General features: G+C 39.9%; 1 protein-coding gene across 1 annotated transcript in view; it reads left to right on the top strand.

Annotated features, from left to right (window-relative positions):
• The window catches only part of Adgrb3 (adhesion G protein-coupled receptor B3), a 718298-nt gene extending 696205 nt beyond the window's left edge, over positions 1-22093 (top strand). Inside the window, exons 29-31 of the mRNA XM_032900877.1 lie at positions 3865-3900; positions 13905-14009; positions 21290-22093. Of these exons, the coding sequence (XP_032756768.1) occupies positions 3865-3900; positions 13905-14009; positions 21290-21478 (330 nt within the window). The 3' untranslated portion in view covers positions 21479-22093. The remainder of the gene's footprint in view (positions 1-3864; positions 3901-13904; positions 14010-21289) is intronic.
• Positions 22094-22571: the final 478 nt, after the last annotated feature.

Raw genomic sequence — 22571 nt, 5'->3', positions numbered from 1 at the left:
TTCCGAGAGTCCAGCGAGAGGAGGGTGGAAAATTGACCTTGCTGTTTGTCCAAATGGAGCTCATTAGAGGCCTTTGACAAGAATTTTAATGGAGTATTAAGAGCGTAATGCAGTGGGGATGAATACTCAGTGGCGTATTGCAAAAATGAAACTGTACAGGAAAGAAAAATATGTGTCAAGTTACTGCACAAGAGAGGAAGGCGTGTTTCAACTTACCTGGAAATGAGGGCTATTCGGACAGAACGGTTTATATCTTCATGAATTTTTTAAGCATCACATTGGCTTGTTTTACTTTTACATGTAACATTTTAAAAAAAAAAGCATCTAATTATTTGTATAAAAAAATCAAGGGGCTTCTTGACCACTTACATGATTCTCATTGTTTAAATAGGTGGTCAGAGCTGAGGGGTTTGGCCAAGTCAGGAAAGGAAAGAGCTTGCACTATGGGCGTGAAGACTTCATTTCAGCCCCTTGAACCCATAGTGTCAGGCATAGTATCACATGCGTATGTATAACCCCAGTACTGGGAAGGTAGAAATAGACAAATCCCTGGAGTTCACTGGCCAACCAGAGGACCATACGTGGTGAAATCCAGACCATGGAGAGACTCTGTCCCCCTCCCCCAAAACAAACAAACAAATGAAAGATAGGAACACCTGAGGTGCTCTAGCCTCCACATACATGCATACACACCCAAAAACATGTATACACACGTGAACACACATACAAAACAAGCAAGCACAGTCTTCACTTCCAAGCACGGTTTATGCCTTACAGTGGCATTCTGCAAGGCCCAGAAGGACATTTGAATAAACATGTAAGTGGGTCACTGTCTCAGCAAACTGCAGCCTCAGAAGACTTTGCAGAACATTCCATGGATATGCACGCAGGGTAGAGACAGGCAAAACCAAAATGCGTTGGGATTTTCCTGGTATCCCACTTTATACTACTAGCATCTGACACGTCAGCTAAACTGAGCTTCTCAGTAGCAAGTGTCACATCTGTGTGTTATTGGGGCACTGCTTATAATCGATTTGAGTGAACATTTTGTTTTGTTTTGTTTTGTTTTGTTTTTTTACCCAGCACGGATTTTCTGAGAAATAAGCGCCATCAAATTGGCTTTTCCTCTTCTACCTCAAAATATAATTAGCCTGAAGTAGTTCATCTATCTGACCTTGCTTTATGCTTCTAAAGTATTCCAGTACCACTGCTGTGAAATGCGGCCTACCGGGGCCATCTAGGATTATCTTGCTGAATTCCAGAACAGCATGCTACAGACATCTTGTTTGTAAAATATTATTCCCACGTGTCGAAGCTAGTGCGATCTCACGTAGAAAGCGCTGGACTCTGAACCAGACCTGAGGTTTTATCACAGTTCACTTGCTTACCTCCTGGGTGACTCAGTCAAATTATTTTAACTCCACTGGTTCTCAGTTACATTCATTCATGAAATGACACCATTTTCCCAACCGTTCCACAGACGGGTTAGCATGTTCAGATGGGAAATCACTTTATTAGGTGCACATAGGTTGAAAAACCTCAGTATTGTGGGGAAGTAGCCATATGCTCTCCCCACCACACACACGCACACACACACACGCACACGCACACACACACTTTTGATTTGAACGCTTGACACATTTTCCACACTCTGATCTTTAAACCTCCATGATTTATTTTGTAACCATCCCCAACACACTGTACCAGCAGGTTTTGATTAAAATTTGCTCATTCCTTCATCTAACCCATGTAGCCTGCCAGACCTGCTATGCCCTTTGTTAGCATTTAATTTTAACAAAATTAAATAGGAGAGAAAGGAAAAATGTTGCACATCGACATAGGCCACAATGGTATTCTGAGTTGGAATGTGTTGCTGGGGTTCTTCCGGGTCCCATTTTTTCCTTCTTGCTTCTAGAACGTAAAACCTTTTGCACCATGTATGCATCAAAATCTTCAGTTCCTAGGCAGCACTGCCTTGTGATCCAAACAAATGCCGCAACATATGGTCCTTTTCACCTTTGGCAACAGAGAGCCCCTCGGTGCCTGCAGCAGAAGGCTCTGTCTTCTAGCTGACTGAACCATTTTTGCAGGATTCCATCAGTTAAGTTTTCAGATGAGATGCTCAGCTCGTGGCTGATGTTTTATAATGATTGCTTTTAACTAAACATGTCCGTGCTTCGATTTTGCTTAATACATATTTATTTAAAAGAGAAGAAGAAAGAAAAGTTTGCTGGACCACAGTGCTGAGAAGGCTGGGGTATCCATGGGAGGGAAGAATGGGATCCCTGACGTTTAGTCTAGCAGAACACTGCAAAGTGTGGTGCTGAGCCAGATTTGTTTGGATGTGTTCTCGCACTCCTGCCTCTTCCAGGATGTCACCAGGACGAAGGGTAGCATGCTGCTGGAGACAGGGAGGACGCAAGAGAGCTTCACCTTTAGTTTCCACTTCAATAAGGCGTTCCCCCTTTCCTCTCTCCCCGCGGCATTCTGTCGAGCCTCGATTCCCGGTGCTCAGCAGTTTCACCACAATGAGATTATGTCAGAACTGTCCCCGGTCCCCTCCTTTAGTCCTTCTGTCTGCTGAAAACCTGTTCCGAGATTAGGCTGCATGGGGGCTTCTGGTTTTGTAATGACAATTTTAGCTCTAGCTGCAGGAAAGTCATAACAGTCATAATAACGACTAGATCTGCTGTAAATCTGCACTGTCGGAACCCAGAGACGCTGGTGACGTTAAGGCTGTGGATATTGAGTTGGGAGTGAGTAGGAGTGGGGGGGTGGGGGTGGGACAAAACATAATCTGGCCAAAAATACTGCACATTTCCCTCATGTTTTTCCCCCCAACTCCCTCCAGGGGGAAGGGGAATCTACTCAAAGAAAAAGCACAGCAGAAATTTCTCTGTTCTCTAAAAATGTAGAGATTATTTTTTATAAGTTTATAGGCACCTCCCTTTACACCTCATCCATTTTAAGAATCCGTGGCTCCCTGGAGCAGATGCTAAAAATACCACCTCCAAGCTGATATCATGAAAGACCCATTACCACGTGAGCTCGCATCCACTTCGTTTTAATCATACTTCCTGATTGTATCAAGCCCACTGCCTAATTACTTTATTTCATCAGTGTGTGTGTACCTATAACTAGATTTAGGTGTTGTTTAACAGATTTAGAGTCCGAGAGAAACACTGTGAGACACCGTGTGGGGATGTAGAATATCTGTTGCTTAACTAAATAGATATTAAAAAAAAAAAAAGTCCACTTTCTAAGATCTAGTAACAAAAGCACTTTGTCAGGAGATGACCTAAATTTGTGAAATTTGTCCAAGTCTGATGTATAAACCTCAGAGCATAAACAGACCAGCAGGCAGGATTTTTGACCTCAAGTGAGATCCTAGCACACAGGAAGCTGAAGCAAGAAGACCGGAAGTTCTGAGAACAGCCTGAACTACTCTGCAAGAGCGTCTTTAACAATAATCTGGATGTCTGTTGGGTGGGAGGTCTCAAGGTACCTAGACTATTTTTCTGATATCACTTTTAATTCTCCATGCCGGCAAAGTGGTTTTTTGTTAAAACTAGAACCTCTTTCAGGGATTGAATGCAAATGGATTTCACTGAAAACTAGTAGCATTATTACTCAAGTAAAAAAAATGTAATGCCCTCCATCTTTAAAGGAAATTTGGGGTGAAAGGGGAAAATTTGGATAGAATATTTTGGACTCAGAAAATAATCTTAATGGAGTCAGACAACATGATTATCATTATTAATAATGGGATTATTTTCATGTAATGTACTGATGTCCATTGATTTAAGTGACTAAACATAACTTTATTGGTTTTTTTTTCTCCTTTTTCTAAAAACAAACTAACAGAGAAGAAAATCCCGGTATTCTGACCTTGACTTTGAGGTGAGTTCCTATGAATTACTTTATAAGTTTAATAAATGAATTCAAGATCAATTTATAACTACTTAAACACAGCGCTGTATGGAGCTCAAAAATAAGAGTTCTCACTCTACCCATGGCTGCAAGGAAATGGTTTAGAGTTCTAAGATCTCCTCCAAGGAAATGCTCAACTGACATTTTCTAATCTAGTAAAGATCTACTCTATAACTGTTAGCAGTAGATAACTTATAATGGAATCGAATCAGTGTATATAGGAATGTCAATTTCCTAATTTTTCTTTTAACCTACATCATTTTTTTTCCAGTTTTGCTTCAGTGATGACTTGTAGACATCCCAAGGGGATGCTTTGGCTAGTAGGCAAAGCATTGTCTGAGACTCGATTACATTGTACTGTGATTCCTGTCCTTAGTTTCTCTGAGGTACATTCAGAGTCTTTTCTTTCCAATAGCTAGTGTTGACTCAATGCGTTGCCTGTGTTTGGTAAATGTCTTTTCACAGATATAAACAAGATGAAGATTTTCATTCTCCAATTTGCATTGAATATATATTGATGCTGGTATTGGTGCTGGAAGTCACTAAAATGATACTGTCTAAGCAGCTTATATGCATAAGCACAAAATTAATGATCTTTAAGTATCACATAAATGCACTTACACAGCTCAGTAATTGGATGTGATTCATAGCCTGCTGACATAATTGGGTATAATATAGGATAAATTTCTCCAAGATATCTGTACCCTTGTGATGCATACATAGAACTCAATGGTCTTAACAGATATTCCTGAAATTATAGAGGCCTCCTGGTGGTGTGGAAACTTCTGATTAAATCATTCCACTTCTGTAAGTGAATGAACGGTCCCGCAATGTACGATGCATATCAAGGTGAAACAGTGATTTTATCGATTATGGTGATTAAGAACTGGGTCATGCTAAGTGTTCAAGGAAAATGGGTTTGTTTAGTAGTAACTCGGGCTGTATGCCACAAAACAATGATTAAGAATCCAGCGTCAACACTTAAATCACAAATATCTGGGCAGCTCCATTGTCGCCATGTAGCTTGGGGTTTATATTTCATTGAAGTTTAAATTTTTCACCAAAACTAACAAATCCATTAAAAAAAAATTGAACAAAACTATTTAACAATCTTCACATTTGACATCATTGATGCCCTTTAAGGAACAAATATTGGTTTAATTCTTTAGGTATCAAAAGAATAAAGAATCAAACTCTATCTGTTTGTGTGTGTTACGTACAACATGAACTTTCTTGTGACCTTACCTAAAGTAAGTTTTGTGTGTGTCTGCGTGCCTGTTTTGTATGTGTGTGTTCATGTGCATAGCCCTGAAGTCAACAATCTGTTCTGTTATCACAAAAGAATGAATACTAAGCCGCAGTGAGGAAATACAGTAAAAACCTAGATCTAACACTAAGCCTCACTACAAACAAGTTAAGCACTGAAAAGAAATCCTAGCACCTGGGAGGTGGATCTTTGTGAGTTCAAGGCCAGCCTGGACCACATAGCAGAGTCCAGGCCAGCCGGAGTTCCATGGTAAGAACAAAATCACTGGAAAGAAATCAAACTGCACTGTGTCACTGAGAATGTTAGAAGAAGAAATGTGTTCCTTTTCCCAGCTATTCTCTATGGCAACCACTAGCAGCTTCCCTAAGCAGATGCTAGGCCTCACGTGCCCCACAGAACCACAGTGTTAGCAGAGATGGCTGTTGGAGGAGAATAGTTGCAACATGGGAGCTGTATAATTTCCTTACCTCTTTAACTGCCGCAGTCATCACTTGAATGCTGTAGGGGTTGAAGTTTTGGGGGGAAACACTGAAACATTACTTCTCCTTTGCTGACCACTTCATATTACTCCTTTTTTTTTTTTTTTTTTTTTACCGGGTGCAGGGTTTGACCAGTTCTTTTTCCAAAAATAAAAAAAAAAAATTATTTTTGTTTAAAAATTTCAGGATGCTACCAATACTAATACATGTATTCGTATTTGTAATTTTGGGTTGTCAATGAGGAGCAATCTAATTCCTCACCCTCTTTCTAGATGCAGACCCAACTAGTTGAATATGTGTCAAGATCCATGCTACCCTTCTTACTGAGAGGGCTTTCTGTATAATGATCACCTCACACACTTTACTCTTACTGGGCTGCCTTGTGGACTCCTGAAAGCATCCTTTTGTCAAGCTTTGAGCCTTTTCACACTACCCAGGGCTCCTATACAATTCCAATATTTCATTAATTCTTTTTCCTTAAAACATGAGGATTTCTAACACACAAACACACACACACACACACACACACACACAAACCAGAACTACCCTCATTGCCCAGCTACAACTCTCCTGGGCATATTTCCATGGCACTCCATGCCCTCCGTTTACCCTAGCATTATTCATCTTTGCAAGGAGACCACCCTCTATATCCATCAGCACAAGAATGGACAATGGAAACGTGGTACATAGTTGCAAAGGAATTGTGTTAAGCCATAATAAGAAATGAAATTAGGGCTAAAATGGATGGCCCTGGAAAACATTATGTGAGGTGAAGTGATTTAGACTCAGAAAGATGTTTTTGTTTTTTTAATTTGCGTGTCGTCTCATATGTACATATTCTACCTTTTAATGTTTTTGTGCATGTAAATGAAGGGATGTTACAGGGAGTGTGGACTACAAAAGTAAGTAGAGGATCTTAAGAGTCCCCTTAATAGAGGTGTTACAGGGACACTCGTGGAGCATGAGGGCAGGAAGGCACAAAGCAGGAAGAGGAACGGAAGTGAAGTGAGAGAGAAAACGGCAAACATAAGTTTGTTTGAAAACTGTCACATTGAGACCTAAGATAAAATAATAACTTAAAAAATTGTTCACTACTAGAGCTGTAGAAAAGTCCTTTGAGACTAACAGCATTCAGGATGACACTGTATTCCTGTCCAAATAAAGCCGAAGCTAGACCAGCTGTAAAGTGGAGAAAGGCTAAGTCTTACTCTCTGGAAAGTTTACAGAAAATATGGTAATGCTATTTCTATGTTAGATGACAATGTCTTCCTTAGTGTGTTTGACAGCTTCTAGCAGAGATCCTGATATGCAGTGAACACGCATGAAGTTTTCTTTGTAGAATGAGTAAATGATTAAAAACTAAAGAGCTTTCTGATGGAGTCTACTCTAACAAAAAAGCTTTTGAAGAAGAATATGTGTGTGGTAAGGCAAAGATTAGTATAGAAAACAAACAGCCATGGACGAAGCAATTCAGAGGGATCCACTCTGGGCTGCAAAGACGAGCGCATCAAACACAACCCAAGGACATCAGGGGCAGTTAAAAGTCCAGAGGGAAGGACAAGCACCTTCACAGCAGTGTGGCATGCCCACAAAACAAGAAGGCAAAATTCCCTTAAACAAGACTTAGTGAGAAAAGAAATACAGGGTGACATAAAAACCTTACCCCACAAGAGAAGTTTTTACCCCTAATGCTGCAAAAAAAAAAAAAAAAAAAAAAAAAAGCTAATCCTGTTTGACTGTGCTTTGTTTAGCCTTTTTATTTGTTTCCAGTGGGAAGTAATGTGTTACGATCTGACAAATAATTTAAAGATGACTATGTGAGTACTACTCCTCGAGGTAGACTGACAGGGTAAAGTAAGAATATCAGTTAAAATGGGATAGGGAGGGACAGGGACAGGGAGTCCGTGACGACCTGATTATGACGGGTGAACCTGTGAAATTTGGTCTTTAATGGGAGGTGGGAAGGTAAAGACAAAGATGACTATATCATAGGCTTGAATTTATACATATACAGGGAACAGAAGCAAGGAAGCAAATGGACATCCGGTTAGGGTGACTTCCGGTGTGCTGCTGGTCTAAAGGTGCCTAATGTGATTCTAAGAATCGGGCAGCGAAAACTACTTATATTAGTAGAGACAAAAAGCTCAAGGAATTCCCGGAAACACAGTTCTAAATAACCATTGTGAAACAAGTGTGCATGATATCAGTTCCATGTTAAAATAGATACATAGGGAGAGAGTTCTCTTAAATCTTCTCTTCCAAAAGCAGACATGAACATTGTCTCCTTCTTCCATTGGAATTTCGTAGTCTTTAAAATATCTTAGGCTGTTTCCCACCTACCCACCAAATCCATGCTTCTCTGAGTTTCCTCAATGGAGCAATGAGTGACTGCAGGGAATAATTTACTATCCCTAGAAACAAGGCTAAACTATAACACATGGTTTATATTCATTTCTAAATAACTGGCATGCTATATGAAAGAAATGTCTTGTTCAAAACAAGGTCCTTCTTGCTTTGGTGTTGACTCTCTACACTAGGTACAAATCATTAAGCAATCAAGGGACATTTGCAGGGCATGTTTGGAAGGCAAGGAATTTGAGCAATTTAACCTTAGACTATATCCACTTTTTCTATATCATTAAGTTTAAACTGTTTCAAAAATCATGCAGCTATGACAAAACATACCCTCGATTGGCACTGATGAAATGTATCACTCATTTGGTTTTCTTACACCTCCACACAGTTTATTTGAAAACCAAGGTATCTATGTATCCAAGTCAACATACTTGGAACGCAGAATCATTCTGTGGTCACGGGCATGATTCTGGGGGATGGAGGTTAGTGACACTCTGGATGTAATGATTCACCAGTCATCAGCCTGTCACAATACGGCTTTCAGAACTAGGCTGAACTCCTTCAACGTTCATCTTCTCTTTTTATCAATACGATAAAAAGGTCACTTTTCAAAAGGCCGCTGTGGACACAAGAATGCACCGCAGTGCGGTGATGAAAAAAAGACATCAGTAGATTTTTTATCCAAGCAGATATGGACAATGTCTTGGTATATAAAACTCGAAGGCTGGACACGGTGATTCACCGAATTTGTTCTGATCCATGTGAGCTCAGGTCCTCCCGGCCCCATGCCCTTAAGTTGAATTGAGAAAGAGTGTCTGACATTCTCTAACAATTTCCGTCAGTTCAAAGAATCCATTCACGCTCGTACATCTTCTCTTTAGGATTCAGACTTTTTTCCTCTATAGTTCAACTACAACTCTGTGATTCACACTTCTAAATTTGAAAGTGAAAAAATCACCAGTTTATTGCAAATCTACTCTCAGTTCCTCAAAAACCACTTATGGAGGGGGTGGGAAGGCAGGGAGGGCAGGATGAGAAAAGAGAAGACGGGGCTTCTGGCTAGAGTCATTAGCACAGATGCTCGTTGGGGCTAAAGAGACAGCTCAGCACGCATGGCTCACAACTATTCCGTAGCTCTAGTTCCATGGGGGAATCCAATGTCTCTGGCCTCAGTAGACACCTGGACTCACATGCCCAAACCCTTACACGGTCAAACACGTATATACACGCAACTTAAAAATAATTTAAAAATTTTAAAGTAAACATTCCTTCCAATGGAGGACAGTTCCTAGTGGAAGGAGAAGGCATGGCCATGTTCTCCCGTTTAGTTCTTTTATTCAGCTAGCGTTCAATAAGCAACTAGTCACTACCAGAGAGCATGCTAGCTGTCAAGGACTCACAGATGAAGAGACCCCTGTCTGTGAGCAATCCCGAGACAAAACATGAATACGAGCATTAGAAACATCGTTGTGGTGCTGCACAGTTTTAGGGACTCACTGTCCAGAGTTAGGGGCCAACTACAGATAACCCACTCCCTAGTTTTCACTTTTCTCCCATCTGCACAGAGCATAATTTAAAAACCCTGAGCTGTCTAGACCAAGATGCTTCCCGAATCTCTCAGATACACCCATGATAGCATGCTGAGTCGATATGGGGACTCAGCTCACTTACTGCTTGCAAGGGCAAACTGCCTCCTTCAGCGTCATCCTTCTGATCCATCAAGTGGAAGTAATGGCTGCTCCCGGAGTTGCTCTAGGCATCAGCAAAACAGCAATGGCTGCCCTTGTTTGCGTGGCCCAGACAGAAGCGCTTTAGATCCTTTGTGAAAGCTTCGCCATAACCCTCGAAGGTTGGCCTCATTGCTGCAGCCGTAGCTACAGGGGGACCACAGTTCATGTGTCAGGCCATGACACTTGAAATTGAACTGATAGGAAGTCTCCTCGTACAGAGGTATCAGACGTGGCATGCTCCAAGAGTTCAAAGGGCTTCGAAGTCATCTTAGGAAAAAGCGGACGCCTGAGATATCAGGTTCCCTCTCAGTCCCATTTTTAAAAAAAATATCCAAATTAGATAGGCAGTACTTTAACGCATCACTATTTCTGTACTTTCCGTGATTGAGGGGCTCAGGAGATGCCATCTTCTTTAGTTTAAAAGTATACATTGAAAGAAGAGAATTCAAAGAGGCTTGGTCGCTGTGTCGTCGTCGTTGCTGTTACTGTTTTCAATGAAAACGAAGAAGAAATACGGAAACCAATCTGCTCAGGAGAGCATAAATCTACATGTTCAGCCTGGTGGTCATCTCCGGACAGAGACCCATTCATCCTTCAAAACAATGATTAATAATATTAATTTGAGGGGGCAAGGAAGATTACTACGTATGATCTATTATTGCAAAACACCCCTACAGTATTTGCAGTGAAGTATGCTGGGAGTAACTGAATTCTGCATATAGCGCCAAACAGACTGTATCTTTGGTGTTTTTACGCAGAAGCTACATGTTAGTTTTTAATCATCATTATTAGATTTTAGAACACTGGGGTATAAATTGAGTGTTTATAGATGGTGATTTCTTTGGGAAACTGGATATTCAGGTCACAAAGGAAAGGAAGTAAGCAAATCTCTAAGTTAATAAACATCCGGGAATAGTCATCAGATTCTCTACAAAGGGGCAAAGACGTACTTGAAGAGGGAATTATAAGGGGAAAACCAAACAGCTTGTGTCAGAGATGCGAGCTGTTTACTGCAGCTGTAATTGATACCCCCCTCCAGAATGCAGGCTGTTATTGCTATGGTGATTTCTGGCAGTGCCACAGTGGCCATTTCAATACAAAATGATTATCTGGCAAGAGAAAATATTTGCAACTAACGTTTGCAAGTAGGAAGGGCTCTATATTTCAGCATCCGAATTTTCATTTCCCTCCATATTTATTGCAGGGTATTTTAGCTTTATTATTAGAATACCTTTCACACAACTATGAAATATTTCAAAATGATCTCTGGTTATATAACATTGGCAGCCACCATAACTTTATATTACCCATTGTATATTTTTAGTATGTCCCAACCAATCTGATTTTTAAAAATAAAATCCATCAAATTCAGCGTCAAGTTCTGCTCTTTCAAACAGTCTGTATCCATAAACCTTCCAATCAGTTAATGTATTGAGTTTCCCAAGGACTCATTTGACATAGGCTTTGCTTTTCAAACATTCTTTATATAACAAAGGTATTTGATCTTAAGAATCATGACAAAACTTTGAATAAACCCAAACACACACACACACACACACACACACACACACACACACACACACACACACACACACAGAGAGAGAGAGAGAGAGAGAGAGAGAGAGAGAGAGAGAGAGAGAGAGAGAGAGAGATTTCTGTTGGAAAGACGTGAACTAATTTAGCTCTTGGCCAGGGGACAGTAACAAATTTGATTGACACTCCCAGCAATGGGGACAAGAGGGCTCACTCAAAGCACAGTCAAAGGATAAATGAAGCAGCCTGAGAACCGTAATCACCAAATGCCTGCAGCAAAACAGAGGTGTTTGTTAAGCCTTTGGTATCAGGAAGCTTCGAGAGAATTCATTTCTTGTCTTTGAAGAGGGGTGGTTTCATTACAAAGAGATGGAAAAGCATGGTTGAAAATTGAGCTAAAAATTAGAAGAGAGAGAGAGAGAGAGAGAGAGAGAGAGAGAGAGAGAGAATAGATGATTAGAACAATAATTCATAATTTTTGATCTAAACATTTGGAGGTTGTCTTATTTGCATTTCTCTTAGCTTCCCCTCTTAGCATCCTCATGGTTTTAAGCACAGCTATAAATTTCCATTTATTCAAATCACAATGCAATTGATTCTGGTGTTCTCCATTAGACCTTGAATGACTCAGAGGCAATTCAGCCATGTTTTTTCTTCGTTGTTACTCTAGCGTGTAGCACTGTGTGTGGTGTCCATGTGTGTGCACTGAATAATGCAATGAAAGGTGCTTAGTGAGATGATGCTGGTTTGACATTACTCCGACAAAAAAGAAAATGTCTGTGTAGCAATGGTCATTACTATGAAAATGTGGTTGTTTTTTAAGCATTCCATGTGTCACAGGAACAGGATTTAATGAGTGTCCTAGGACCTGGTACTGCATAGAACTACGTGTCTCAGAAGCACAGGATGTACTGAATTCCTTTGCCAGCTACCTGGTCCTCAAAATCCCTCCACCGAGTTGCTTATTCAAATCCTCACGCTCATAAATCTCCATCAGCCATCACTAGTCGAATTACGTTTGCCTAGTGTTTCTCTCTAACTCCCGCAAACCTGCTTCATGTACTCTCTTCAAGACTGATGGGAAGTTAATTGCTTGCTACGTTTCATGTCCTACCATGAGTCATGCTGCCCCAATCTCATCCTCAACCACCTGATTCTTCAACAGCCAAGTCCTAGAGCTCCAACAGGGAGATGGAAATTGGTTACTGATCGACTTAAAATGGCAGGATTCTCTCACAGGGATGTAGGCTGTGGAAAAACAGAAGACAGTGTTAACAGCGAATTGCCTAGATCCTATTCATTAGGTCCTATTCATTAGGTCTGCAGAGAAGAAGACAGCCTTTTGTAATACGTTATAAGATTCAGTTTAACTTTCCATTTGTCCTCCCCTCTTCTTGGTCCCCCCTGTAAGGTTTTAGGAAAAAACTACCTACATATTGCCAATCTTTCCCCAAAGACATCTGTTTTTCTCCACAAATCCTTACCTCCGAAAATATATGCTAATGAAGACAGTGATTGTTTAATGAAAACTTCAAATCAGAGCCCAGACCTAGATCTAACAGCCTCAGGCAAATCACAAGAGCAAATGCTGTTCAGATGTGTAGGCTCCAAATACTGTGAATTCTTAGGCAGCATCCTGGAGAATCACCAAAAATGTTGATTCGTAACTTGAAAGTCAACATTCCACAATAGCACTTGCAGATACATACGGAGAGTCTGTTCTCTGGCTTTTTTCCTTTAACTGCTTCGTAATAGGAAAACATTCAGTCCCCAATGCCCAAGATCATTTTTTTCTTACAAGCCCATTTGTTGGGTTATAATGCAGTTGATAGGTAGTGATGCAGTAGGGAGGAAGGGAATTAATAGACCTGTACCTGTGGTTTTAATAGTTCATCAGCCACACAATGCACGCTCCAAACCGTGCCCGCTAACGTTTTGCATCAGCCAGTAAACAAGTATATGAAACCTATGGGCCAGATTTCCCTTCTGCAGAACTCAGCCGTTATTCTCGGGGAGAGAGCCGGGTTTTAGATCTCACACATCTTTCAGGCACTTTAGAGCTCTGAATCAGCATTAAAGGCAAGGCCTGGGATTCTGCTCCCCCTTTAGTACAGTGAGCTACACTGTACTGTTTATAGAAGTGAGACATAAAGAAACAATGTTTCCCATGGCAAACATCAAGGACCCAGGTGCTTTACAAAGTCCAAGTTTTTAACATTTTTAAATGACTGTAACAATTTTTGCAGACCCAAACTCAACTTCTAAGGGCTGAAAAATTCTTACACAAGAACAATGGCTATGTTTTTAATGTGCCCAAAAAAAAAAAAAAAAGGAAAAAAATTATAAAAAAAAAAAAAATTAACCAAATAAAGTCAAAAAAAAGAGCCCAAACAAAGAAAAAAAAAAAAACCCAAAAAAAAAATCAAAAAAAAAAAAAAAAAAAAAAAAAAACAAAAACAAAAACAAAAAAAGACTGGGGACATGTCATTTGCATATGTGATGTCTTTGGGGACTACAGGCTCCTTCCAGGCTCCTTCCCTCAGTGTTAAGCAGTTATTAAGAAGATGTGAGTCAAATTAGCAATGAGAGCCGCCCTCTTCTCTCTTGCAGAAGGTCATGCACACAAGGAAGAGGCACATGGAATTGTTTCAGGAACTAAATCAGAAGTTTCAAACTTTGGACAGATTTCGGGACATACCAAACACAAGCAGTATGGTGAGTATCTTCCGCATACACGATGCCCCACGCCAAGCTGGACCACAGCTCAGGCCAGCTCTGCCCCTCCCCCTCCAGGACACCCATAGAACAATGACAAAAGCTAGTGCACACAGGAACATTAACAAGCCCGAATATGAGCTCGGGAAAGGTGACCAGGGGACTTCTTAGGAATGACAGAACCTTGAAGTGTCTCATTCTAATTTCAGATGCCCTCCCTGATAAGCCTTAAGTAGGATTAGTTATGTGTCAAAAACAGGTTGGCTTCATACGGCTATTGTCCCTCCCACAGGTAAAATTTAGCTAATGCAGATCTCTGAACAGTGTGCTAAATTTTCCTATTGTTATCTTAATACCTGCCATTTTAAGGCCACCAAATATAATGCTGGTATCAATATGACACTTAGCTCAAATCCGGATGACCTAATTTTATCTCCAGAAGATTCGTTTGTTTAGCGATGAGGATTTTGGATGTATGCCAATATCAGGAACTTGGGTTCTTGGTTGTGAACCATTTCCTTTTCATTCATTCATACCACCACCATCTTAGCATAGGACTCCATGAACTTCACTCAGTGCACGGCACAATCACAGCTCCAGAGAAGGCCTCACAATGACCGGTAAGTGGACTGTGCTAGGACTCTAGGATTTTGAACTACGAACTTCCTGAGCCTGAGCGAGTCTTGAAGTTCTTTGCTGCTAAAGCTCACCTTTCTCTTCTTACGTGGAGCACAGAGAGCAGCAATGGATGGTGTGTGTGCTCCTTTCAGTCCTGGTAACATGACAAAAGCAAAGGTGAGGACACTGAGGTAGGCTGGGTCTGCTGCCTCCCACCAGCTCTTCAACTCCCACGTGCTGTTTCTTGCCCAGGCAATGTAGCCTGGGAGTGGTTCTCCTTTACCAGACTGTAATAGATGAATGATCAATGTATAAATGGATGTAAGTAGATGATACATAGGTAGATATAGATAGAAACATAGATAGATACATAGATACATAGATAGATAATAGATGAATAAACAGATGAATATATGATAGGTGATAGATACATAGATAGATACGTAGATAGATAGATAGATAGATAGATAGATAGATAGATAGTTAGATACATACATACATACATTATACATACATACATAGATACATAGATGAATACGTAGATGGATATGTAGATAGATACATACATATGTATATAAATAGATACATATATACATATATAGATACATGGATAGATGATAGATGGATAAACAGATTATAGGTAAAAATAGATGAGAGATACATACATACATAGATATATAGATAGATAAATACATAGATACATAGATAGAGATACATAGATAGATACATAGATACATAGATAGATATGTATATAGATGTGTAGATACATAGATAGATAGATACATACATACATACATAGATATGTAGATAGATATATACATACATATATAGATACATGGATAGATGATAGATGGATAAACAGATTATAGGTAAGATAGATGATAGATAGATAGATACATACATACATACATACATATCATGGACTAGATTGATGATACACAGATAGACTAATTAGAAGATAGATCGATGATAGAGACAGATAGATAAATATAGATAAGTAAAGTGAAAATGGTGTATAGATAGACAAAAGATATAACATACTGCTTATACCTACAAGTTTCTTATCTCCATACACATGGGTAATATGGTATTTGATCATCTTCTTGTGATCCTTCCATATATATCTTATGAGTCTTCATCCTAGCCAACTAACTGATTAATGAAAAGCTAAAGAATGCTATATACATATGTCCTTGTATTTTTCCTTCATCCCTCCCAGTACTTAGACACGGCTGGACATGGTAAGCTACTGGTAAATGGTAACTATGGGTTTATTTCACAGCAATAATAGCTCAGTCCATTTTTTTAAATGAAGACTTTTCAAATGGTATACAGTTTAGCTTTTAATTGGAATCTAAATAATATATATACATATATATATACAACTAGTTTCCCCAGCAAAACAAAACAAAGCATAAAGAGAATGCTTTTTTAAAAACCTCTAATATGAGCCTCGCTGTATAGAAGAGCCTCATACTTCATGGGTTATGAGTGATCCTTTCTCATCTACTCCTCCAAATATTAAATCAGCAATTTTCAGCTAGCAGCAAATGGGAATGACACTGCTGAGATTTGACCTAAACACATTAGCTTCTCATTTCAGAATGTTGAAAGGTAACATGACAATGAATTGAAGGAACATTGAAACCTCGTTTTTGTGTGTGCGCGCGTTTTTCTTTTTAAATAGAGGTTGTGTTTACAAGTCTGATCGGCTTATACAACATTACAGCTGAGTGACTGCTATAATATGATCACCATTTCCCCTTGTGTGAATTACGACTGGTCTGGGTATTGAATCATTAATGGCGCAAATGCCTGTCTCTCAGCTTCCTAACAACCAAAAGAGTCTACTAATTATCCCACATTTTTGCAGCACTATACCTTTCCTAGAAGAGATTTGTAAATATTTATCATTTGGGAGCTTGGGAGTGGAGAAGATTCAGTCATTATTGCTGCCTGTCTATTGTCCTACACATTGAAGAAGAGAAAAAAGCGTCCCATTATGCAGCCCTGATTAATAACAAACATGCAAATGAATTCATTATCCTTAATTCAGTCACATCATTTGTAGGGATACATTGCTAATGAAAAATTGCATCATTGGGAAGAGACAGATATTTTCTCAGGAAATCGATTTTTTTGTTGTCGGTTGTTTGTTTGTTTTGAGGGAGTGCTGCCACTCTACACCACCTGCCCAACACGGCTAATGATGCTCATTATACAGAACAAGACAACCCTGGGACTCAAAAGGAAACTGAAATACCACCTAGTCTATTCACACTTAATTCTAGGCAGGAAGACATATACAACACCCAGTAAAGCAATGGATGCTTTTTAGATGACCCTGAGAGATGAAATCTTTGACCTGAGTGGTTTCACGGTTTACTCAAGATCTCTTACCTCCAAAGAGCTTCCAGGAATTCCAGTTAGGAGAATGAAGGAAACAAAGAGAGGACAATGATGATGATGACAGAACAAAATAGAAAAAAAAGAGAGATGAGATAGAGGGATTTAATCCTACTGGACCTTAGGCCATTCTTGGCTACATCAGCTATTGGTAATGTTCAAGCAGACTGCAATGCTTTGGATGGATCTGAATTCTCATACTCGCCAAATATGGCTACCATGGGCATGTCCTGAAATGAATGTCCGCAAGCTCCATGTACATTGGGTTACAGTGGCTCTGTAATTGCTAGGCTTTTTCACACTTCAATTCAATTGTCTCTTCCTCCTATACTTGAACTCAAAAGACAATGGCAACAGCAGAAACTCGGGAACTTATACAAGTCACATCATTTTATATCATTTTTATTCAGGCCTCCATTGACGCCTTTCTAGCTCTCTCTGCAGAACTCAATGGTCCCTTTCAGTTGTTTACATTCACTTGAGCCAGGGAGTATATGAGGCTCTATATGACTCTCTTACGAGAGTCTGTACACTATCCTCATGCTAGACCCAACCCACAGGAAGATGAGCATTTTCTCGCTGCCTGCTTGTACCTGTTGTAGTAAATATTTTAAAGAGTCATGAGACACCAAACACCATGCCACACTGCCTCCTGCTCCTCCCTGGGCCCTGCAGTGATCTTGCCACCATGACTAATCCCATTAGCAGCCATCCATCTAGTTCCCATGGCGGGTCACTACCACACCAGTCCCTGACAGAGACCGCCTATCTCATGGCTCTCTTGCTGTGGACTCTGTTCATGTTCCCAGCATCCGTCCCCTGTGGTTATAGTCACAACTCCCAGTAACCCATTTAAATCAAAACTCTAGATGCTTGTAATCTATCAATTAGATTTATATCAGTAAATTCTCACTCCACAAAACGTCCACACCATAAACTCAGAACCAATAGATATTGATATAAACTGCCCACCTAGATGAGACTAATTGTCCTATTAAAAAACCCATCCTTTATGAAATATTCATAACTACCTGTGGCCCTTTAAGGCCACACAGATCTGGGTCGTCCTTCTCTGCCTCCATCTTGCTTCTTCTCCTCTTTGTCTTCTCTCCCCTGCCTTTCCAAAACTCTGTGCCCACCTTACTTTTTCACTGCCCAATCACAGGCCTCACCTTCTCTTGTGCCTGCCCTCCCCTGCGTATAGACACCAATCCACATATAGCTAGTCTGTTTCCCTTACAACTCTTCCACAAGGAAGGACAGGTGACTTCTGGTCAAAGGGATTATCACTTATTTGTGAGTGGAGATGAAGACAGAGTCAAGCTGGGAATGCCTTAGAATATTAACAGAAATGGTTAAGAAAGCCAATTTATAATTTAATACTGAGCTTCACAGATATTCAGTTGATCTTATGCTGAAAAATAACATTATGCAACTAGTACTCAGATATTGTGCCAAGGCTTAAACTTGGTGAGTTGACTTTGATCATTAACATATTTTTTAAAGAGGAAAGGGAATCCCACTTTTTCCAAACATAAGAGCAAATGAAAGAGCATTTTGAACAGCAATAATCCTGTCAGAGTTGGACTAAGTAGATTTTCTGTCACACTAAAGAGTCTCCAAAACTTCCTTTAAGCACTGCTCTTGTCTAAAGTAGCTAGGTTAAGTCTGGACTTGCTGCAGCTTGATCCATAGCAGTGAACCTTTCCACTAATGGTAGGCAGTTCAGCTGATCCACAGAACCTCCAGACACTCAAATGCTTGCTTTGCACACAAAGTATATTCCAAACTGAGGCGCTCCAAGACCCTCATACTATGGCTTCTGTTCATCATCTGCCTGGTTTTGTGTTATTTTTTTCGTGCCAACTAGAATAAATGAATGGCCATTGCCGTTGTTGGATTTTTATGTGGTAGCATATGTTACATATGGTTGTATAGCCACCTACCGTCAAGCGCACATGTGTTTGTAGCCAACACCACCTCTTCAAGGCATCCTGAATGCCACTTTTCTAAGAAAAGACCATGGGCTTCCCACATACAGAAGCCATCCCCGTACTTTTGTTTGATCTACCATATTACTTTTTGTCTGGAACACAGATCTGAAATTAGACAAGGAAGAAGGGGGAAAACAAGAAGATAATAGAATGAATAATTACAATCAACATACATTACTCGCTTAATAGAGCCATGCCTTTCTCCAATTAATATACATAAACGCAGAAAACCTTTATGGTTTCATTTGATTATACACACTTTCCATAATAAATATACTTACAAAATAACAAACGTATTCAATTCCTCATTGACACTGAAAAACTCTTCAAGTACACAGAGACGGCATTGACTGACAGATGGCATCAACTTCTTTGTCACAGAAATCAAAGCTTATCTCTGTTATGCAAGTATTCAAATTGAGGGTTTGCAGAGAATGCATACATTGCTCAAGGCCACATTCAAATTGCACGAAGGAGCTGGTATGTGGACCTGTGTGTATCAGACTTTTAATCTTGGGTTCCCCAGTGGAGAATTCTGCTTTTCCGAATGGGATTTATTATCTCCTCCCCTGAACCTAACATAATAGCCAGTGAAAGGCAGCTGCTGAAGAGTATCCATTGAGGGAAACCAGGGTGAGAAGAAAGCAGGAAGGTGGTGTGGATTTTTCAGCATTTATGTAGCTAGGTAAATTCCCTCCCCTGTCCTAAAAGTTTACTCGTGGTTGGATCCTATCATTAGCTACTTTGATTTCTTCACAGTAAGACTAATTCCTGAAAAGATCTCATGCAGTCAGGATTTTAGGGTTTATTTTGTAGATACAAGTATTTCTGGAGACCAATCCCTTTTGTATATGACTTGAGATGAGGTTTGAAGTACTCAGTGAAATCGGTATAAAAACCAAGTAACGGTCTTGTGTTCCACTTAGAAATTGGTTATAATGAATTGAAGACCAGATTTGGAGAGGAGGATGAGGCATTTATAACAGCTAAAGTATTTTTATTAATCAGAGTCTCCTTTCAACAAAGAGTGAGAACAAACTTTCAAGCAATCTTAGCAATCTTGGAGAATGAAGTCAAGGGCTAATCGGAATTTAAAACAGCGAGGAAAAGGAACTAAGAGTATGGAAATTATTTTGTTGAAACTGCGTTCAACTGTCTCTCATGAATAATGATGCATTTCATGAGGTTCTATATCAAATTAAAACATGGACTAGTGTAAACGTGACAACCCTCCCTTGACATTTCCTCTTGTGGCAATAAATATATTCAGCTTTAATCAATACTCCACTTAATTTGGCCTCCATCATACTAACCACTGTGTGTTTCAGCGCTCCGGTTTCATTGCTTAAGGGGTTTTTCAGTCAGGATTCCCATGTTGTTCTTTGCTGAGGCTCAAGTTATCCTGTGCCATTCAACTACCCTCACTTAAGGAGATCTTTGCAAATGACATTGATTTTAAATCAATCAAATTCTCTAGTAAGTCGTAGCAGATTACCCGATGAAAACACTGCTGCTGGAATCTGTGTACTTCCTGAGCTGTACCAGATGGCAGCTGTGATGGCAGACATCACTAGGAGAGCCCGAAACCTTAGATGGTAGGAGGTGTCCACACTAACGCTTGTGAGGAGCAGCGGGTACACACGTTAAAAATGTCCCCCTGTGTTGCTGGATACGTTTTCTATACAAGTGTGATTTTTTTAAGAGGAAGGATGATGGATCTGCCACCCAACCACATGGAAAGAAAGCATCCAAAAATACAAAGCAAGAAAAGTACAAACATATGAATATTCAGATATGCTAATTTGTTGAAGGGAAAAATAATTTAGGTTTTTTTTATTCAGTGAAATGCTACTAGGTTGAGTGACTATTTAGCATGTCCTGAGATCGGTTTTCAGATTTGTTTACTTCATTAACATTTCTGCTATGATCTTTAGATTTTCCACATTTAATCTTATCAGTGATTTGAATCTCCATCTTTGTTGGGACAAACAGCCATAGTGGCATCTGGATATATCGTCTGCTTGACCTCCACAAGACTGTTCACACCTTTCAATTCCTGAAATCTATACAATAACTTAGAGACTATATGCTTCACTTTGTCCCGTGAAAGGAAAGTTAAACTGAAATTACCCTTTGCAATTACCCTTACTTTTGAGTCATCTCTGATTCCTATGAACTGCAGACTCCCTTCCTGGGAATGCCAGGAAGGGGTAATAGTCATCATAAGAAAGAAACAATTCTGTTTTCTTTTCTCCTCAACAGGAAAACCCAGCACCAAACAAGAATCCATGGGACACTTTCAAAACCCCCAGTGAATACCCACATTATACCACAATCAACGTCTTAGACACGGAGGCAAAGGACGCTCTGGAGCTGAGGCCGGCGGAGTGGGAGAAGTGTCTGAATTTGCCCCTGGATGTGCAAGAGGGCGACTTTCAAACCGAAGTGTAACGCAATCAAAGAGAACTAAGGTGGAGACACAGTCGAATACACTGACACTGAGACTTGGGAAACCTGACATTTCCACCCGGACAGTGTGACTCTCCTCTGTCGGGACCCTTCCTGTGCCAACATCAGTGTTTTCTTATGGTAATTTCTCACTGGTCAGGCTAGTGGAGAGACGGCCAAGTGTACAGTTCTCACCACCCCGTGTTGTAAGTACCCGTGGAATGGATTCGTAAGGTAATCTTTCTAGATAAACCTCAAGCAACGATTCATGTTGTAACAGCTTCATGTGGTTTAGTTTTAAGAAAACTTCACCATGAAGCACAATGTATATATTTATGCAGTTTTTAAAGTTTATAACAGTCTGTTTGGCCATTACTACACTTTTTACTTTATAATATAAAAGCAAAGTTTTTGTCATTAAATGAATGTTTGTTGAGCTACATTCTTCATTGCTTTAAACGCAATAAAGTAATAATCTCACTTTTATATGAATAATATATTTCACATCTTTATTATTGCAGTTTTCTCTAGAAGGCTCTGAGTAGCTTTCTCTGCTGCAGCTGTGTATAAAATATTTAAAATGTTGTATGGTGTAAATAAACTTTTGTCTACATATCAGTTTTTTTTTTTAGTGCATTTTATTTTGGATTTGTCGAACAGAAATTTACATATTTATAAAGTTTTCGTTTTCAATGCCGACACTGAAAATGTATTCAGAGTTTTAACAGCACGCCATTATTACTGGTTTGAACCTAGTGATTTCTCGGTGTAATAATAGGTTTGCATAGTGCTTCCGTATTTCTCACTTAAACGCCCTTCAAAACAGGGCTTGTCAGATATCTGCAACCATCATCCCTTTCACATCGTCATCTTCCTTTCTGTCTCGAGTCAAAATGACAAGTGGCAGGAAACCCCAGGCTACTCAACAGAAGGTGATTCGGGGGAATGGTTTAGGTGATTCAGTTTGCTGCGTGTTTCACAGAAAACGATTTCTACTGGAGTTCTTCATGACATTAGCATCAGCGAACTTATCTGGGACCTTAAATATCTGCTGTGCATACACCTCCTGAGCAGAAGGGAAGGGATAATGGGTGTG

This window comes from Rattus rattus, chromosome 4, assembly GCF_011064425.1.
Source record: "Rattus rattus isolate New Zealand chromosome 4, Rrattus_CSIRO_v1, whole genome shotgun sequence".
In the NCBI taxonomy this organism is placed as follows: Eukaryota; Metazoa; Chordata; class Mammalia; order Rodentia; family Muridae; genus Rattus; species Rattus rattus.
This window is presented reverse-complemented; position numbering and strand designations above follow the sequence as displayed.